The 17,639-nt window shown below is 52.2% G+C and overlaps 1 protein-coding gene and 1 long non-coding RNA gene across 8 annotated transcripts; one reads left to right on the top strand and one right to left on the bottom strand.

The window, feature by feature from the left end:
• Positions 1-4,220: 4,220 nt before the first annotated feature.
• On the bottom strand, positions 4,221-7,292 carry Dnajb8 (DnaJ heat shock protein family (Hsp40) member B8). 3 transcript variants are annotated; one of them, XM_087658809.1, is made up of 3 exons: positions 6,266-7,292; positions 4,776-4,928; positions 4,221-4,314 (listed from the first exon to the last, which is right to left on the bottom strand). In XM_087658809.1, exon 1 carries the CDS (start codon positions 7,040-7,042, stop codon positions 6,350-6,352), a length of 693 nt encoding a protein of 230 aa, XP_087514935.1. In that variant the 5' UTR covers positions 7,043-7,292; the 3' UTR covers positions 4,221-4,314; positions 4,776-4,928; positions 6,266-6,349. The 3 variants fall into 3 exon arrangements, with proteins under 3 accessions (XP_087514935.1, XP_087514934.1, NP_001102718.1); XM_087658808.1 differs by having other exon boundaries at positions 6,402-7,289; NM_001109248.1 differs by lacking the exons at positions 4,221-4,314; positions 4,776-4,928 and having other exon boundaries at positions 6,263-7,258.
• A 60-nt stretch (positions 7,293-7,352) lies between these two features.
• On the top strand, positions 7,353-15,703 carry LOC147994956 (uncharacterized). Of its 5 annotated transcripts, none has more exons than XR_015686807.1 (7): positions 7,353-7,399; positions 8,319-8,491; positions 9,518-9,607; positions 11,781-11,839; positions 12,268-12,345; positions 12,750-12,865; positions 13,537-15,703. It is a non-coding gene; the product is annotated as an uncharacterized LOC147994956 (long non-coding RNA). The 5 variants fall into 5 exon arrangements; XR_015686808.1 differs by having other exon boundaries at positions 7,355-7,399; positions 8,354-8,491; positions 13,537-15,688; XR_015686810.1 differs by lacking the exon at positions 11,781-11,839 and adding an exon at positions 12,950-13,037 and having other exon boundaries at positions 7,361-7,399; positions 8,354-8,491; positions 12,753-12,865; positions 13,537-15,084.
• The last annotated feature ends 1,936 nt before the right edge of the window (positions 15,704-17,639 follow it).

The following is a 17,639-nucleotide window of genomic DNA, read 5'->3' as shown; positions in this document are numbered from 1 at the left end:
TAGCCACCAACCCAGATCCTACAAACTACTCCAGGGGTTTCCTGACCGGCTGCTTGGGTGACCGCAGGCGTAACCACGGCGCCTGGGGGCTTGAGAGGCTGGCGGTGCCAGGTTCCTGCTTTGGGGTGTGACAGCATAGTGTGGTCGGCGGGCAGGTGGCCCCGGCCAGTGCTGCCCAAAGCCCATGCTACAGACCTTATGGAGCGGAACCTGTCCCAGAGACAAGCCAAGGGGAACCAGGGCCTGAGACACAGGAGGCAGCTCAGTTGAGAGAGCTGCTCAGAGGGGCCTGAGGCCACTCTGAGCTTGGGTGGCCTAGCCCAAGATGTGTAGAGTTTGTGGTAGGATCTATGGCCTATGGGAGGGACTCCAGGGACAGCCACATTCACCTGACTGTCTGCTCCTATCACAGACACTTTCCTGGGATGGCTGATCTTCACGGTCTGGGTTCACTGCTATGACCAAGGCTCTGAGACAAGGGTCTTGAGAGTGACCATCAGAGTGTTCCCAGAGCTAGGGAGAGAGAGGTGTAGGAACAGAGACCATGGGAAAGAGACAAGCCTGTGGTCTCCAGCAGGAAGACAAAGACCTTCCATCAGGGGCTGTGTAGGCTACTGGTGTCAGCCTTTTTCTGTGACACTCTCCTGTCTGTTGCTGTCAGGCCCACACCACAAAGGACCACCCACCAGCCCTGCTCCCAGCCACCACCTCCTGGTCTCTCCTGTGCTCTGCATCTCAGCCAGGACCCTCTCTTAGATCCACAGGGGACCTGCACTTGCCCTCTCTGTGCCACCTGAAAAACAGGCCCCCTGGGCATCGAGCCATTGGAGAAGATGGTGATAAACTGGTCACTCCACCAGCTCTCCTGTTGTCCTGTGACAGGAGAGGTGAGTATTAGCCCCCCACTAAGATGTCCCCGCCCTGGTCCTTCACAGGAAAAGGAACTCTCAAGAAGGAATCAAATGAGGGACTCAGGAGTCGGGGTGGGGGAGGGTGGCTTTGGGTGATCTGAGTGGACCCTCGCTGTCCTCTCCAGGGCTTTGTGAGGGGGAGGCAGAGTCACAGAAACCCAAGGATGTCAGCTCTGAAGCTGAGAGAGGCCAGGACAGACCCTTAGGTCTCAGGAGAGCCAGGCTGGCCTGTGGACAGGCGGGGTAAGGTTGTGTTACATAAGCACCAAGTTCACCGTTGTTTTTCATCACAGAAGCAAGAGAAGGTAAGCAGTCAGCCTTGGCTGCCACAGGCTCTGCCACTGGCATTTCCACCTCTAGATCAGGCTTACCTCCTGGTTGTCTGCCCTTATCCCAGTCCCCTGGGAGTCTGACTGAGGCAGGATCACTTGAACCAGGAGCTCAAGCCCAGTCCAGGCAACATAGCAAAACACAATGGTAAGAGGGTTTTTTAAAAAACAAACAAACAAACAAACAAACAAACAAATAAATAAACGTTGTATGAAAGTTATGGATGTGCATGAGTTTTCCGTCCGTAAGTTAGCCATCCTCAGCACAGCCCCTGGTGCAGAGTGGGGTGCCCACTGTGGCTGTTGCGGGGTGGGGGGCTCACACCGAGGCTGTTCTATTTTCTGCTCTTTTGTGTGCTTTGATGTTGCCAGGAGTAGGAGCTGCGACATTCCAGTCTGGCCTGTGGCTTCAACTCAGGAACCACCAAACATGGGAGGGGCTAACACCGCCCCACCACTAATGGGGACCAGTTCCAACGCTAAGTCTGGGGAGGGGTCAGTATTCCCTGGTCACTGAAACTCATGATCCTTGGTGGCCCACAATTGGAAAGGAGAGGGAAGGCGAGGCCAGTCCTCTTGGTAACTAGAACAAAGGCTGTGGTTCCACCCAGCCGCCAGATCCAGGTCCAGACAGGATGTGGGACAGAGGGTGCCAGGGGCCGGGGAGGGACAGGTTGATGTCTAATGAGACAGGATCAGTTTGGGAGGACGGAGATGCTCTGGAGTTGGGGGGTGGGAACAGAAGTGGGACCCTTGATAGGTTTCGAGCCACTGACCTTGAAAATGGTTGAAGTGGTAGATTTTATGTTGCATGTACTTTTCCACAGTTAAGATAACGGAACAGGGAAGGCGGTGGCCCCGTGTAAGCTGGAGGCTGCCACAGGGAACAGAAAGGATGGCCTGGAATCGCTGAGATGGAGCTGCCCCAACTCCAGCTCCCATGAGGAAAGAATATCATATATTAAGGTAGATGTTCAAGGCAGACCTGAGGCAAGGCTTAGGTCTCCTTCCAGCACCCTCCCTTGCAGTGCCCTCAGAGGTGACAGTTAGGGCTCACGGGACTCTCTGCTTAGGTCTTTTCTGAGAGGTCTGACACCGCCATCCACCAAGGTGGGGTGAGAGGTACCTGCACAGAGCTGTTTGGCACTCTGTAGTCTCTCAACTTGGCGAGATATAGTCTCAATTATTTAAATTTTCATGGGGCACTGGAAGCTTCTGGAGGTTATCAGCTAGACTCTTGGCTGAGCTGAGCTGTCAGGGGCGTGTCAACCTGTCACAGCAGACAGGCTGACTGGAGGTATCTGGCACGGACTATCACCCTTCCCCAGTCCTGGACCAGGAGGAATACCTCTGGGCCCTGGCAGACTGGCTTCAGTCAGGTGGGTAAATGAACACGGTGGTCTCCAGTCACCTGTGTGGCAACCACTGGCCCTGCTTGAATCCTGCCCAGCTCCCCCATTCTGCAGGGCCCTTCCTGTCCCTATACCTCCCCTCCATCTCCCTCTCCACCCTGACTCTCTCTGATCTCAGTCCCTCTGCAGACCCAGCGCCCACACCCCCTTAGCCCACTCCCTTATCTGGGTCCCCGCACAATCCAGGGAGCCCATCCCCATGACAACAGGGCAGATGGCCCTGCGATAGTGGCTCTCCCTCCCACCATGGCTCAATCCGTCTTTGAAATTAAATCAGCTGTGATAACATCAAGGGCCAGAGGGAGGGGAGGCTGCCTGTGCCCCACCCACTCCTCCTGCTCAGAGGAGGGGACCAGGGGGCAGACCAGCTCGCCATGGGGTCAGGTGACCTTAGCCAGGTCTCTTGCCCCTGGAGCCTCAGTCTCTCCATCTATAAAACAGGCTGATCCTCCATATTTATTGCTTAAGTTAGTAGAAAGTTTGGGAACACTGGACAGACCTGATGCCCTTCAGCCCACAAGGACCTTAGCCCTCTGAAAGCCTACCTGACCAGGCCTTGAGACACAGAGAGACCAGGCCCAGAGCAGAGGTTGTAGATGGCTCTCATGCGTCTCACTGCCTAGGCCTGGTGCCTTACATGTTATATACTCTACATTACCAGTCTGTGCTATCATCTCCTCACAGTTAGGCCTCTGTGGACAATCAGGGCCTCTGCAGACCACAGCAGCTTGGGAGTGGAGAGCAAAGAAAACTGCTGTCCAGCCTGAAAGGGCCTTTGAGGCGGGAGAGCTGGATGCATGGGTTGAGGTGGAGAGGACGAACAGGGCAGGCTATAGAGAAGCTGAGGTGGGAAGAGGAAAGGACTGGGTGGGGCTGCAAGGGACCTGGGGAGGAAAGAGGCTGGGTTGCTGGGCACAGCCTGTGCAAATGTCCTAGGGCAGGAAAGTGAAGAGATCTGCGAGGCCGCAGCAGAACAAAGGGAAACAGAGGTTGTGGGGCAAGTGACACAGGCTTCACAAGGCCCCTGCTGGGATGGTGGCTTTTACCAGTCAGTACTTCAAAACACCCTTGATTTTCACTTTTAGGTTTCTACAAATTTATCTGGCTATGAGGCCAGGTTAAACAAACAGGGTCAGAGGAAAGGGTGGGGCGTCCAGGTAGAGACAACGGGAGCAGTACAAGCAGCGGGGTAAAGGTGTACATTGTGGCCGGACCCTCATGTACCAGAGGGCAGGGTGGGCGTGGCCTGTGGTTAGCTAGTCTCCACGTGAGGCCCTTTCAGAGAGGTAAGACAGGGGCACGGGCCACCAGTCCCAGGTCTAGGAAACATTTGTCCTGGGCAGAGTGCCCTATACAGAGGCTTGTTGAAAGCACCCAGGAGATGACAGACAGTGAACTTTTCAGGGGGAATTAGCGAGCTAGGAAGAGACTAGCAGGTCTTGCTTCCCACACAGGAGCACCTTGAGATGGGATTCCCACAGAGAAACCAGATGCTGCCCATGGCTCCTGGGAAGTGTGGTCCAGCAGAGAGGACAGTGTGATACCAAGCAATACTGTGGGGAGAGAGAACCAGTCTAAGACTCTGGCTTTATTCTCTGGAGGATCCGTTTAGCCTGTGGTGTCGCAGCAGGTGCCCCAGCCTTGGGGCCTCAGATCTTCCTTCTGCAAAATGGGCAAAGATGTTGATGTTGGAACCCAAGGTCAAAACCTGAGGCAGCCCTGAGGGAGGGTTGGGAATGCCATGTCTTGTCTGTGCTGGAGACACAGGACACAGGACACAGCCTGAGACTAGGGAAGGGGAGAGCCTGTTGATCCCTGACACCAGGATTCTTGGGATACCAGGATCCCTGAGTCTGGTGAGCACCCAGATTTCCTTTGGGCACCCAACCGGAGTGTGTGGCAGTTGGAGGCTGGTAGGCTATAATTGGATTTGCCCAGCAGCTGGCTGGCCTAAGCAGATCCACTCGAGGCTGCTGTAGCTGGCCAGTGATCGGTGACATTAGCAGGTCAACGGGGGCAGAGGTCAGGTGGTTAGTGCCTGGGGACGTTGATAAAGTTAGTCCCCAAGCAGGGTTGGAAGCTTGGGTTCTGCCTTCTGTGTCTTCCAGCTCCCTTGCCCTAACCAGTAACGTGGTTATCTGCCTCCAGCTGCCGGCTGGCTGAGAACCTCTGAGGCGTATTCCAGGGAGCTGTAGCCAGGAGCTCAGGGTCAACAGCTTCTGCGATCACACTTGCGGCACTTGGCTGGCCCTGACGATCTTGGGATACCTGGCTTCCTAGAGATAGAAGAAGGTTCTCTCAGTGGCCTGCACCCCTACCCAAATGATCCTCTTCCTAGTACTGTGTGGAGGAATAGGGGGTTCCTCCCTGGGTCTCTCAGTTAACCAGGCTCCCTTAAGGCCTCCTGACCTTTTGTTTCTCCACCATGAGTGCCAGAACAAACCTTGGGCCTGCTTTCCCCGGGGACTCTGGATTTTACTTCCTTTCCCTCCATACCATGGGCTGACTTTACATACAAGCACTCTCTACTCAGATCACCATCTGCTTGGCCCGTAGGACCTGCCCCCTACCTGGGAGCCACACTTGGTCACTAGCCAGTGTGAAGCCTGAAGCCTGGGGTCCTGAGAGATTGTTGCAATACCCGGGAAGCAAGCACTGTCCAAGCATACCTGCCCTCCCACAGTGCAGCAATGGTCTCCACGGGCACTGTTCAAAGGCAAGTCCCTCCACGCTAACACCCGGGATGGAATGCTAACTCGGTTGTCTGTCACTTGTGGAACCCTTCCCTTTGCCTCAGTTTCTCTTGCATAATGTGGAGTCAAGGACCTCGGTAGAGAAAAACTGGGGGCATTCCACAAAGTTCCTTATTCATTTCACTTGTCTCTTCCCGTCCTTCCAGCAGGGCAGCCTGCTCCTGCCCCAGGCCATTTTCACAAGCTGTTCCCATCGCCCAGAGCTATCAGCCCCTCCTAAGATCTTTCCAGGCAACTTAGCCCAGGACCCCCATACCCATCTCCCAGTTGTGACACTACTGTCTCCACCCCATCCAGTGGTTCTCCCCGACCAAACATGAGCATAATCATGGTGTGGACAGGGACTGCACCTGCTACCCATGCAAGGGACCTGAAGTATCTGCAGAGAAAAGCATGATGGGAGAGCCACAGGGGGCAAGATGGGGATGCTGAGGCTTGGGATGTAGATGCTGTTAGGCTACATAGCTTCACAGTGGGGATGAGGCCAGAGGACTTCATGATCGGAGCAGGAGGTTAAAGCAGGGCAGGAAAGACAGACAAGAGAGCCTGGGTCTGACATGGCTGCTACTTGGTTATGAGTAAGGAGAAGTGGGAATTGAGCAGGTGAACCCGTGAGGACAGTGGTCATCCCGGAGAAGGGACATGGGAAGAGCAGGTAAGGTAACAGGTGCAGGTGACCAGAATTAATAGCCACCCCCAAAGACCTGGCCCTGGGCTTCCTGTGGGAAATAGCTAGCACTGGGCATCAAGGCCACAAGTTTCTGAGTGTGTCTGCAGAGCTGTGATAGCCACACAGTGGGCCTGCAGTGGCACGCCCCACCCCACCCCTAAGGATGGGAGAGGACTCTACACAAACTCACTTGGCACATTTATTAACCACTAGGTCGCGACTACTGTGGCCCCTGTGGCCCCCTAGGCTGGCCCAGGGATGGGTTAGGTGGCTGTCACTTGCTGTCCACCCGCATGAGCTTCTCCTTGCCGTTGACAGTTACTGACCGGAGCTTTCCATCTTCTTCCACCTCCACACGTTCATGTCCGTTCTCAACGATGCGCTTGGTGGTTACCTTACGGCCGTTCACCATCTCGGTAGATGACATCACTGACTTGAACCCTGAGCTGCCAGAACCGGAGCCACCAAAGGAAGTAGATGAAAAGGTGGAGTGGCTGCCCCCACCATGGCCCAGAGTGTCAAAAGATGAAAAGGCTTCCATGAACGCTGGGAATTCACCGAAGCCCGAAGAGAAGGCTCCACGTAAACCATGGGGTCGACCTCGGTCGCTGAACGGAGTGTCCCAGAACTCGAAGGAAAAAGGGTCCAGTCCCCCAAAGAACTCACGGAAGATATCCTCGGGATTTCGAAAGGGATAGCCAGCACCAAAGGGACCGGCATGGGGGACACTGGCACCGCCACCAGCTCTCCAGCCATCACAACCTGCCCGGTCGTACACAGAACGCTTCTTAGAGTCTGACAAAACTTCATAGGCCTCAGACACTTGCTTAAACTTTTTTTCGGCCTCTTCTTTGTTGTCAGGGTTCTTGTCGGGGTGCCAACGCAAAGCCAGCTTTCGATAGGCCTTCTTGATGTCCTCAGGGGAGGCACTTGATTGTACACCCAGCACTTCATAATAATTGGCCATGGTAAGGGTAGAGGGGGACCGAACGGGATTGAGGACTGAGGAGGGCTGAGACAAGTGGCTGGGGTTCCTCCCTTGGGTGGGGGACTTGCTGGAATCTGCTGGCTCTGGATGGTAAAAGTTTAGCTTTCCATCCTCCCAATCTCAGGGACAGGTGGGGCCTCCACTGAGAGGGACTTGGGGGTAGGGACAGCGCCGCTCTGGGCTAGGCCGAGGTGGCCCCTTCCAAGCTGGAGCCAGGGCCCTTTGTGACATAAGCACTGAGTATCACCCCCACCCCCTCAACCAAGCGCTGCACATCACAGAGCTGTGGGTGAGGCCGAGCACTGTGCTGTGCTGTGCGATCACTGTGGCAGGCCTGTGAGTTTGACTGCATGAAAGCTCAGCTCCCCGGGAGCCAAAGAGAAGAGGCAGGGTCAGCGACGGGGTTGGATCAGTGACAGCAAAGTTAGGGGGCAGCGTTCAACAAGAGGGGCAAGGGCTTCCTGGGATTCATCTCCTGAGTTAAGTCTGGGTTGCTGTGATGGAGTGAGGAGGCCCCAAGTAACTTGGGGTACATGGGGACAGAGGTCTTTTATATTTGTGCAGTGTTATCTCTAGATTCTCAGAGGCATCAGGAAAGTAGGCATGTTTGTCAGCAGCTGGGACACAGCCAGCCCACAGTACATGATCAGTAAAGATTTGGAGACATACAACCGCAGCTCAGGGTCATGCAGCAAATCAGTGAGGGAGAAAGAAAACTAGAACCTGGGGCCGTCTGAATGGTGGTGGCCAGCAAGGAGAAGACACGTTCTTCTTGACTCAGATATAAACAACTAATACAAAGTATGTTTGACAAGGACAGAGTCATAAAGACATGCCTCCTTTTAATCCCCGGAGACCAAATGTGGTCTCATCCACGGGAGGAAAAACGTAGATCAAGCTCATCCTTGGCCCGGAGGACTCTGGTCCTCTTGAGTAGGCAGATGAAGGAGGGGACAGACCCTGAGGGACACAGGTCCAATGAAAGCCTGTGTGGTAGGTGGGAGCACAGCTCGGTGGGATGCTAACGGACAAGAGGTTCTGTGTTGTCACTGGCCTGGCGGTCACAGCAACCCTGAACGGTCTCCGGGTGCTGCAGGTTTGTGGTCCTCAGCTGGTGCTGTGCTGTGGGGTCCTGTTTGGACCAGCTCTGACCTCTCCCTGTCCCAGTATCCTCCCTGTCCCATCTCCCAGTGCTCCTGGGCTCTCAGTTGCAGACTGCTTGCAGGGGCCACGGTAGTTCTCTTGGGTCCCATAGGCCAAGAAGGATGACAGAATCTGGGGATTCTTCAGGTAACAGTCGTCAGCACCCACATTCATCTCAGCAAGGGCAGGACAGGCTCCATGCTCCACGCCAGGGCTCGCTCGCTCGCTCGCTAACCCAGGCTGCTACTGCTGGCTTCAGGTGAAGGCTGCACCAGCTCCATTGAGGTTAGGGATGGAGATGGTGGGAGGGGCAGGAGGTAATGATCAGTGGTCCTACTAGGGGAAACAGAGGCCACAGAGGGTGGTGATCAGCGAGGTGCTCCTGTGAGGGTGGGCAGGGGCGGAAGCCGTGTGTAGCTCAGCTTGCTAAGGTGGTGACACACACTCAACATGTGCCCTCCTCATCTGTCCACCCTGCAGGGGCTGCTGGAGCTCACAGCCTCCCAGGCCTCATTTGTGGGGCCCCTGAAGGGAGGGGCCAGAGACACCAGGCTCCAGAGTCACTGCAGGCTGCTGTTGGTCTTGTGCCATGGACAGCCCTTTCCTAGCTCTCTGTGAAAGTTGGTGTCTGCTGGGTGGGAACGACTCTCCCTTATGCAATTCTGCAAGTCTCAAGGCAACTGCTAGAGAGACAGATGTGAGACTGCTGGATGGAGGGAAGGAGGGAGCCACTCCAGAGTAGCTTTAAGTGGTCACAGTGCACGGTGATGGACGTGAGTAATGAGGAAGTAATGTTGGAGGTGACACGATAGAGGAAGAGGAGGAGGTGGGGTTGGAGATGATGGTGGTGACAGAGGTGAGGGTGAAGGTGGTAGCAGTGATGGTGCTGACTATGGTAACCATGGAGACGATGATGCTAGGCAACATGGTGGTGGTGAATCTCAGTCTGGATAGTCAGTCGAGGTGGTGGTGACAGTGAAGTAGTAATCGTGGGGAAGTCAGTGCCGGTGGCACACCATCAGAGACGATGATGCAGGAGACGGTGATGATGTAAAGATGGTGGTCATGGCAACAGTGACTGAGGAGGTAGAGGCCGTGGCAGTAGTAGAGAGGCAGTGTCAGAGTTTCTCTGATGCTAAGTGGAACTGAGGAGACAGACCGCACAGAGGTGTTTGCAGTGATGCGGATAATGCAGAAAGGTGTTGAAGTCTGAGGTCCCCCTACCAATGTCATCAGGACAGTGGTGTGCTTACAGTGTTGAGTCCAAGGATTCGGGCTGATGATGTGCCCTGAAATCCTCTCACTCTCCAGCCTCAACCAGGCTCCTCTCCTATCTTGCTGGCATCTCTGGAGCTATCCTGTTCATCTCCCCTGAGAGGCCTTCCAGCCCCTGCTATCTTGGTGAGTTTCCTTGCCCTCCTCATCTAGATGGTGTCTGTCTGCCCAAGAGGGACAACGTGGAGACCCCATCACTGCCCAGGCTCAGCACCTGCCCAGCACAGAGAACACCCAATGGTCTGGGACCTCAGCACATGCAGGGCAGATCCAAGCCTCATGGGGCCGAAGGAGCCTTGATTGTGGAGGCCTCCTCAGTGAGCCATAAAGGAAGATACAGAACTTAGAACTGGACAACCACTTGGTGGCAGCATGCCGAGGTGACATCCCCTTCTACAAAAAGGTCCCAATGTTAGTCCTGGGATCCCAAAACCTGAAGAGTGTTTAGGGTCCAAGAGGGAGAAGCGTAGCGTCTGAGGGGCAGAGCATGGTGAACAGCCAGGCCCTGTGCTCCTGAGGTCACTTCCATTCTGTAAATCTTTAATCTCATTCACTCATGGCATGGTGAGAGCCCTTCTTCCTCCTCTCTGGGGATTCAACATCTGATGTCTTAACTCCATCGTCCCAGAACGGACTCTGGGAAGAGAAAGGACCTCAGATAACTAGGTGATGTCAGCGAAGCCCAGCTCAGTACAGAAGCAGGCCCAGAGAGGGCAGGGCACACCCAAGGTCACACAGCAGCCCCAGAAAACCCTCCCCGGGCAAGCTGATGGAGGCTGATTAGGCAGCCAGAGGTCCCTCTGTCTCTCTAATTAATGGAGTGGCTTTTTAAAAGGATTCTAATCACCCCGATGCTATCTGCTTATCACCAGAATTCCTAATTAGATGGCCCTGGCAGGAACTTGCCTAATTCCCTCCAGCCTCTGTAGTCCTGCCCAGGGGGGCAGCCCACCCACCCGTCCACCCCACCAGATGGGCAGCTGAGGGGCCCCCTCTCCTCTCAGGGCCTGGGGTGGCCAACTGCATTTCCTTCAGGATGGATGGGTGACAGGGATGGATGGATGGCTTCTGGGTTGGCAGTGACAGGTGAGTGATGGGCCTGGATTGAGGCTATGAGAATGGACAGAGGAAAGAGTGAGCCGATAGACTGAGAGATAAGGTTATTCGGTGATTAAGGGTGCAGACTGCCAAGTCAGATGGCCTTAGTTCGAGTCCCAGGTCTGCCATTCACAGCTGTATGTTCTTGGGGAAGTTGTCCAACTTCGCTGTGACTCAGTTTCCTCATTTCACCTGTAAAATGAGGGAAATGTCGCCTCTCCCAGGTGTGTTTGGCAGTGCCTGAGGAGGGCTTCTGCTGGTTCCAGGTAGCCATATCACCCTGAACAGTGACTCAGCCCCAGTGTTCAGAAGTGCCAAGGCTGAGAACTTGTTCCAAGCCCTAGACTGATCAGCCATTAAACATAGTTCTGCACTGTTCTGTACCAGAGGCAATGCTGTCTTCACTGTGGGCAGTCTGACTACACACAGGACCTGGGGACAGCTCATTTCTCAACTGAAGGGAAGACTGGAAGTATTCCCAGCAGAGGGACAAGGACAGGTGCCTGAGGAGACCATGGGGCACGGAGGCTGAGAGTAGGGGGCAGGGCCAGGTCTCAGCTTGGAGAGCATTCTGAGCTGAGAGGCCTTTCGAAAGACTGGGAGCAGGAGGGTCAGTCAGTTGTAGGATCTAGGAGATTCTCTCTGCAGCGATCATGCTGAGTGTGAGGCCCAGGTAGCAGAGATGTGAAGGCTGGACATGACCAAGTAGGGATGGAATTAGGCACCGGGTGTTCCCGTTCTCTGGTGGTTAATAGGAAACAAATCCATTAGGTGGGAAAATTTTGAATTGCAGATTCAAGTGTATGAAAACCCTTGTCCCGGTAAACCTCTAGGCTCTTACCCCACAGAGTGTAGGGACACCAACACTTCTTGCTGCCCTGTGTATAGCAGCAAACAGGACAGACTGCTTAAGCCCTTTTCAAAAACGGATTAATTTGTTTTATTTATGCTTATGGGAGTTTTGCCTGCATGTGTATCTGTGCACCACATGTATGTGTAATGCCTAAAGATGCCAGAAGAGGGCATCAGATTCCCTAGAACTGGAATTAGAGATGGTTGTGAGCCACCATGTGGGTGCTAGGAATCAAACCTGGGTCCTCTTCACCGCTGTAGTATCTCTCCCACTCGCTCACTTAAGCAGCTTAAAGAATATGAGCAACTATACCACATTAACTTTATGCTATGAACTATTATATCGCAGCAAAAATGAATGAACCAGAAATCCATATGTTGATGTGAATAAATTCCTCAAATGTGATGGTAAGAAAGAAAGGGGTTTCTTAGCATCGGATGCTGCAGTCACACACTCCACTTACCCAATGTTCTGTTGGAAAATTCCAAAAAGAAACAAATCATAGACTTTAAACTGTGGACCGTTCTGACTTGCTTGATATCATCATCCCTACTCCCATTCTGCCTTCATCCAGTACCCAGTGTGTGCTGCCCACCTGTCAGTCACTCACACCCTTCACCCAGTGACCCAGTGTGCGTGTTGCCCACCACCAAGTTAGTACTAGCAGTCACTTACAAATCAGGGCCTTGATTGTATTCAGATATAACATACACATCCCGTTTAATTAATGGCTGGAGAGAGGGTGGTGATAATTTTGTTGTGGGATTGTTCTGTTTTGTTATTACTGTTGTTAGTCTTTTACTGAGCCTCACCTGTAAACTGAACTTTATAATAGGAAAAGCCCATCACCTGCAGGACTGGATACCATTCAGTTTCCGGGACCTATCAGAGTCTTGGTGCAAGGGTGCTGTAGGTGAGCAGGGATCTACCACATTCATCAAACCTGAAAACCAGCAAGAAATGCAAGTCCATTTTACTGAGAAAGCCTGACACAGGAATGAGGAAGCCCTGTCTGCACCCCCCCCCATCTCCCATGCAGAGGGTGTAAGGGGAAGAGAACCCCTGTAGCTAAGGTGGGGGCAGGCGCTCTATGCAGCCTGCACTCTCCCAGCTCCCACTGCCATGTGCCAGAGGGTGGGTGGGAACCGTGCCAAGAGGGTAGATGTCCTTGCTGGTGTCACTGCTGGTTACGTAAGACTCCACTGTGGTGGTGACACAGGTGTCTCTCTGAAAGAAACTACAGAATCTCCACAGCTGTAGAGGGTGAGCGGGGCTGAGCTTAAGGGACTTGAAGAGGATTTCACAATTCCTCCCCAGCAGAGCCCTGGTTTCCAGTGAGTGCCAGGCAGCGACTGCCTTCAGGTCTAGCCTGGTAAGGACAGCAGGGAGCCCGACTGGAGACAACACAGGTTGCTGGCAACAGAAACCATGAGGTACAAATGTGCAGTTTCAAGTTTGGACGTGTGCCATGAAACATACCAAGGACCACAATGGTTACATCACCTACTATGTTGTAGGATGTCTGGAATATTTCCTGGATTAAAGGGCTAAGAAAGATCCCATGGTGATCTAACCTATGACAGTAGACCGGAAGAGGCCTAGAAGGTGAAAACCGGGGAGGTAAATGGGATGGGATAGGAGTTAGGGGTTCGAGCATAAGGTCTTCTGAGCACAGAGTTGGGGGACAGGGGGCTGTACCATCATCCTTTCAGAGTTAGAACCTGTTTCACAGCCTGTAGCTGCTGCTTAGCCCAGAGTAGCACCGCCCACCCACACTGGGGAGGGGGGCATAGGGAGAGAGAAAAGCAGCATTTTTCCCAGGGTCCCCTGGGGAGTCCCAGTGTGCGCTGGGCGTGGGCCTGGAAGGACAGATGGGCTAGGTCAGCAGCTGGCAGGGGCCTCCACCCTCTCCAGGGGAACAATCCTACCCCAGCTATCCTGTTCTGTCCAAGAACTGAGCTACCCAATTTTCCCATTGGCCTCAGTTTCCCCAGCTTTGTGAAACCCAATCTAAGCTGGAGTGTGTATGGGGGACTGGGGGCAGGAATGGGAAGATGCAGACATACTAACTGAATGCACAGGCCCATCCTACTGTATCCCACAGGGACAGGACCTGGAAGGAAGTGTCTGTCCAGAGCCATCAGAAGGATGTGTCCGCAGTGTGTGTGCTACCCACCCGTCAGTCTCCTTGCTGGATGGTCCTCTCTGAGGACCCAGTGGTACCTGCCATGTGCTGCCCTTACGCAGGTCTGGAAGGTTCTGTGTTGTTTTACTGATTTGCACTCCGGAAGGCTAAGCCATTTGTTCAAGGGTACACCCCGACTCCCCCAGACTTGTGCAACCCCTGAGTGACATTGTAGGATGCTAAAGAGGCCCTCAGAGCCTTTAAGGAAGAAGTCTGAAAAGTTGCCTCCATATGGGAGTGATTCAAGGGTTATAGAGAGGTTCTTCTGGAAGCACCGAAGGAAAGGACAGCCAAGGGCTAAGACCAGCACAGCAATTCTGTTATTTAAATGAGAGAATGGTTAAGTACTAGGAACGCATCAAAGTATTAGCACATCTGTAAAATGCCCTTCCAGACTAGCCACTTCTCAGTGAATCACTGTTCTGTTTAGCTAGGTATCTTCCTGGACATTTTTCTATTTTTATTACGTGTATATGATACCGAGGGTGTTGTGTGACGAAACTTTTCCTGGGGAGACTCAACACACATGGACTCCAGAGAGGGAGCCCATGATGGACCAAAGTAAGGATACCACCGAAGTCCAACTTGGTGAGCCAAAGAGTTATATCAGGGTTACTTACAGGATGGTGAGGGGTGACTTAACAGGGGTAGAAATGACTCAGAGACAGCTGAATCACCAAAGCCCACCCCAGCATGGGTGACAGCTCACAAAGCTCTGAGCCAGTAGCACACTGCACAGCCTGCAGGTACTGGACAGGGTGGAGGGTGTCCTTTCCAGGAAGAGGTGTAAACCTTTTCCAGGCAACTCAGCAGGGTTCTGCTTCTTTCTGGCAGCTGTTCTGGTCTCCTAATTTTCCTTGTAGCTTGGTGTTGCTCCTCTGAGAGGGATTCTCAGCTTTTATTGCTTGCTCTGGCAGAGAGGGGCCTAGTGAATCCATTCAGTTTCAGGGACTTCCTGAATAGATTTTGAGTTGTGTTTACCTTTCTGCTTAAGGAGCTTCCTACAGGACAGACTATTTCAATGTTGGCGGAAACTGTTGTACAAGAGAGGGTTGGACTCTGGACTTCCCACATGATAGATAAGCACTCCACTTTAGCGCTATACCCCTAGTCCAACACAAATAGTTTTTACTTTTTAATTTAAATAACATTTTGACTCATACCTAAAGACATAGAAATTGAACATATAGTGTATGCACTGGTGGCTTGTTGGCTTCTTTGAGACAGGTTATCAAAGTCTCAGGCTGGCTTCAAACTTGGCTTTGTAGCAGTTTGTGGCAGTTGGCCTGGAACTTCTGACCATTCTGCCTCTGTCCTTCCAGGCTGGGATTGTGTCACCACAATAGGTTTATTGAAATAAAAAAAAAAATCATAATTAGACCTACTGGTACATACCTGTGATCCCAGCCACTCAGGCTGAGGCAGGGGATTTGAAAGTTCGAGGACAGCCTGAACAATTCTGTCTCCAAAAATAAAAGAAAAGAAAAGAAAAAGAAAAGAAAGAAAGGAAGGAAGGAAGAAAAAGAAAAGAAAAAAAGGAATGACTGGGATAAAGAGTAGAGCATTGTCCCTAGGGTTTGGGCTTAAACTCCAGAGCTGAAGCAGACAGTCGTCACAGCCTGCTGTGTACACAACATTGGGCCCTGTTTCATGCTTTCTAGCACTTTGACATATGAAGGCAGGACCAGGGGCCATTTGGGTCCTGGTCACTTCCATGGATGCACAGTCAAGCAGGGGTGTTGTTCCTACATGGCTCATTGTACTGACCCCTCAGGAGCCAGTGCTAAGGTCCGGGGTGGGGAGTGGCTCACAGACACCTCACTGAGCTTCCACTACTTTCTGGCCACACTTGCCTGCCTGTGTGGTGACTTATGTGTGACCGTCTTCATGCTCTCCTTTGGAAGGTGGGTGAGTTTCATTCTTCATTCTAGTCATTGTTGATATTTCTCGTACCAATCTCACTGTGTAGTCCTGGCTGGTCTGGAACTCACTATGTAGACCATGCTGGCCTCGAACTCACGGAGATCTGCCTGCCTCTGCCTCCTGAGTGTTGGGATTAAATGGTCCTAATCATTCTATATTTTGTATTCTGGGTCTTTACATACTTTGCAAACTTGTCTCTTATTGTGCAAACGCGATTTTAAATGTTAATAATGAATTTTGAACATTAATCTTTCTATCGTTAAAGTTATTTAGCTACATCATGGACCATTTGGAAGATAGAAGGAAAATTCCCATGCCGTGGAAGTTACCTTTCGTTGACTAACATCCAGGAAAGACTCTTCCCATGGGTGTCACAGTGACTGCAGCTCGGTGTTGATTTTCATTTACAATGCCTCAAAACTGTCCTACCAGTCAGGTCCAGAACTCCCCAGACCAGTATGGTGTGCACGCCCAGTTACCGGAAGGTAGAGACAGGAGGATCAGAAATTTCAAGGCCATCCTGAGCTGCATGAGACCGCATTTAAAATATATATAAATCGTCAGAACATCCCCATCTTCCCCACCAAAGCTAGCCCCCCATCCAGCACTACCCTCTCCCAAGATGCTGGTGCCCACCATGTTGTTCTGTCTCTGTGAATCCTTGGCTCGGGAGAGCCTCAGGCCTGAGGGGTCACCACACCGTACTGTGGCTGACTGGCTTTCCCTGGCATAGTGCCTTTTCAGTAGCGTGTATTATCAGTGCCTTCTTTCTGAAAGTTGAGTGGCCACCTTCTTTGGATACCCTCAGCTCATTGTCCCCCCTTACAGTGGACCCCTGGGTAGCTGCCACCTTTTAGCTACAATGAAGTGCTTCTGTGCATGTGGTATGGGGACACCTGCCTAAGTCCCTGCTTCCTTCCCTTTGGGGTGTCTACTCTTGCTGACCCCTACTTTTAAAAGCATCAGATGACCACCTACAACTACAACTATAGACAGCTGTGGGCCGCCATGTTGTGACTCACCTCAGGCCTCTACAAGAGTAACAACTGCTCTTAACTTCTGAGTCATCATGGCTCCAGCACCCCCAACTGTTTTCTTAAATATAGTAGTAGTAATGATGGTGGTGGTAGTAGTAGTAGTAGTAGTAGTAGTAGTAGTAGTAGTAGTAGTAGTAGTAGTAATAGTTATTATTATTACTGTTGTTGTTACTGCTATTATTACTACTATTTTTATTCCTGTTGTAGTCAGTATTCTTTTGGTTTTTTTTTTCCTTCTTTCTTTCTTTCTTTTTTCTTTTTTTTTTTTTTTTTCAGAGCTGGGGACCAAACCCAGGGCCTTGTGCTTGCTAGGCAAGCACTCTACCACTGAGCTAAATCCCCAACCCCTTCCTTTTTTCTTTTGAGTGTGCATGTTCTTGGGTTTATCAAGACTGCCCTGAAAGTCTCTGGACCCAGAGTGAGAGGTATTTAGACAGCCGTGGAGTACTTGTGTCCTGTGACTATCTACACACTGCTTTTGATTGTCCCATCCCATTTTTTATTATCCTGCTTCCCCTGTCTGGTGTAGAAGAAAACCTTTGTTTGTTTCCAGTGTCCTGATGACAGTTTATCAGGGTTGGGGGATGACCAAACTGGGCGATCCAGCAGGATGGGTCGTAATAGTTGGTCTCAAGACTCTATCTTTAGGGTTAGGGTGTGGCTTGCCTGGCACACAGGAGGTCTTGAGTTCCATCTCCAGCACTGCAGAACGTAAGAAAAAGATCCAATCATAAACAACAACAAAACTGAAGTATATGATATGTATGGTATTGTCAAGACTCAGTGTCCCCAAGATCCAGGTAGGCACAGAACCTAGGAACCTCCTAGAGATGGGGTCTGGGTGTTCTGAGTGTGGCCGTCCTTTGTTAAGAGGGACAGGGAGGAAGTGGGCCAGACGCTGGGTATCCTTCTGTGAATCTCCTCATCCCAAAGCTCGTTTGCACAGATCTGGGGTGCCACTGGCACCACCTGCTACCTTGTAAATTACAGTGTATGTTTAGGGTCCCTGCAGAGCTGCCTGTCCTCACAGCAAAAGCAGAGGTTTCAGCGGCCATGGCAGTG

The sequence above is a fragment of the Rattus norvegicus genome, chromosome 4 (assembly GCF_021556685.1).
Source record: "Rattus norvegicus strain SHRSP/BbbUtx chromosome 4, alternate assembly SHRSP_T2T, whole genome shotgun sequence".
NCBI classification, from domain to species: Eukaryota; Metazoa; Chordata; class Mammalia; order Rodentia; family Muridae; genus Rattus; species Rattus norvegicus.
This window is presented reverse-complemented; position numbering and strand designations above follow the sequence as displayed.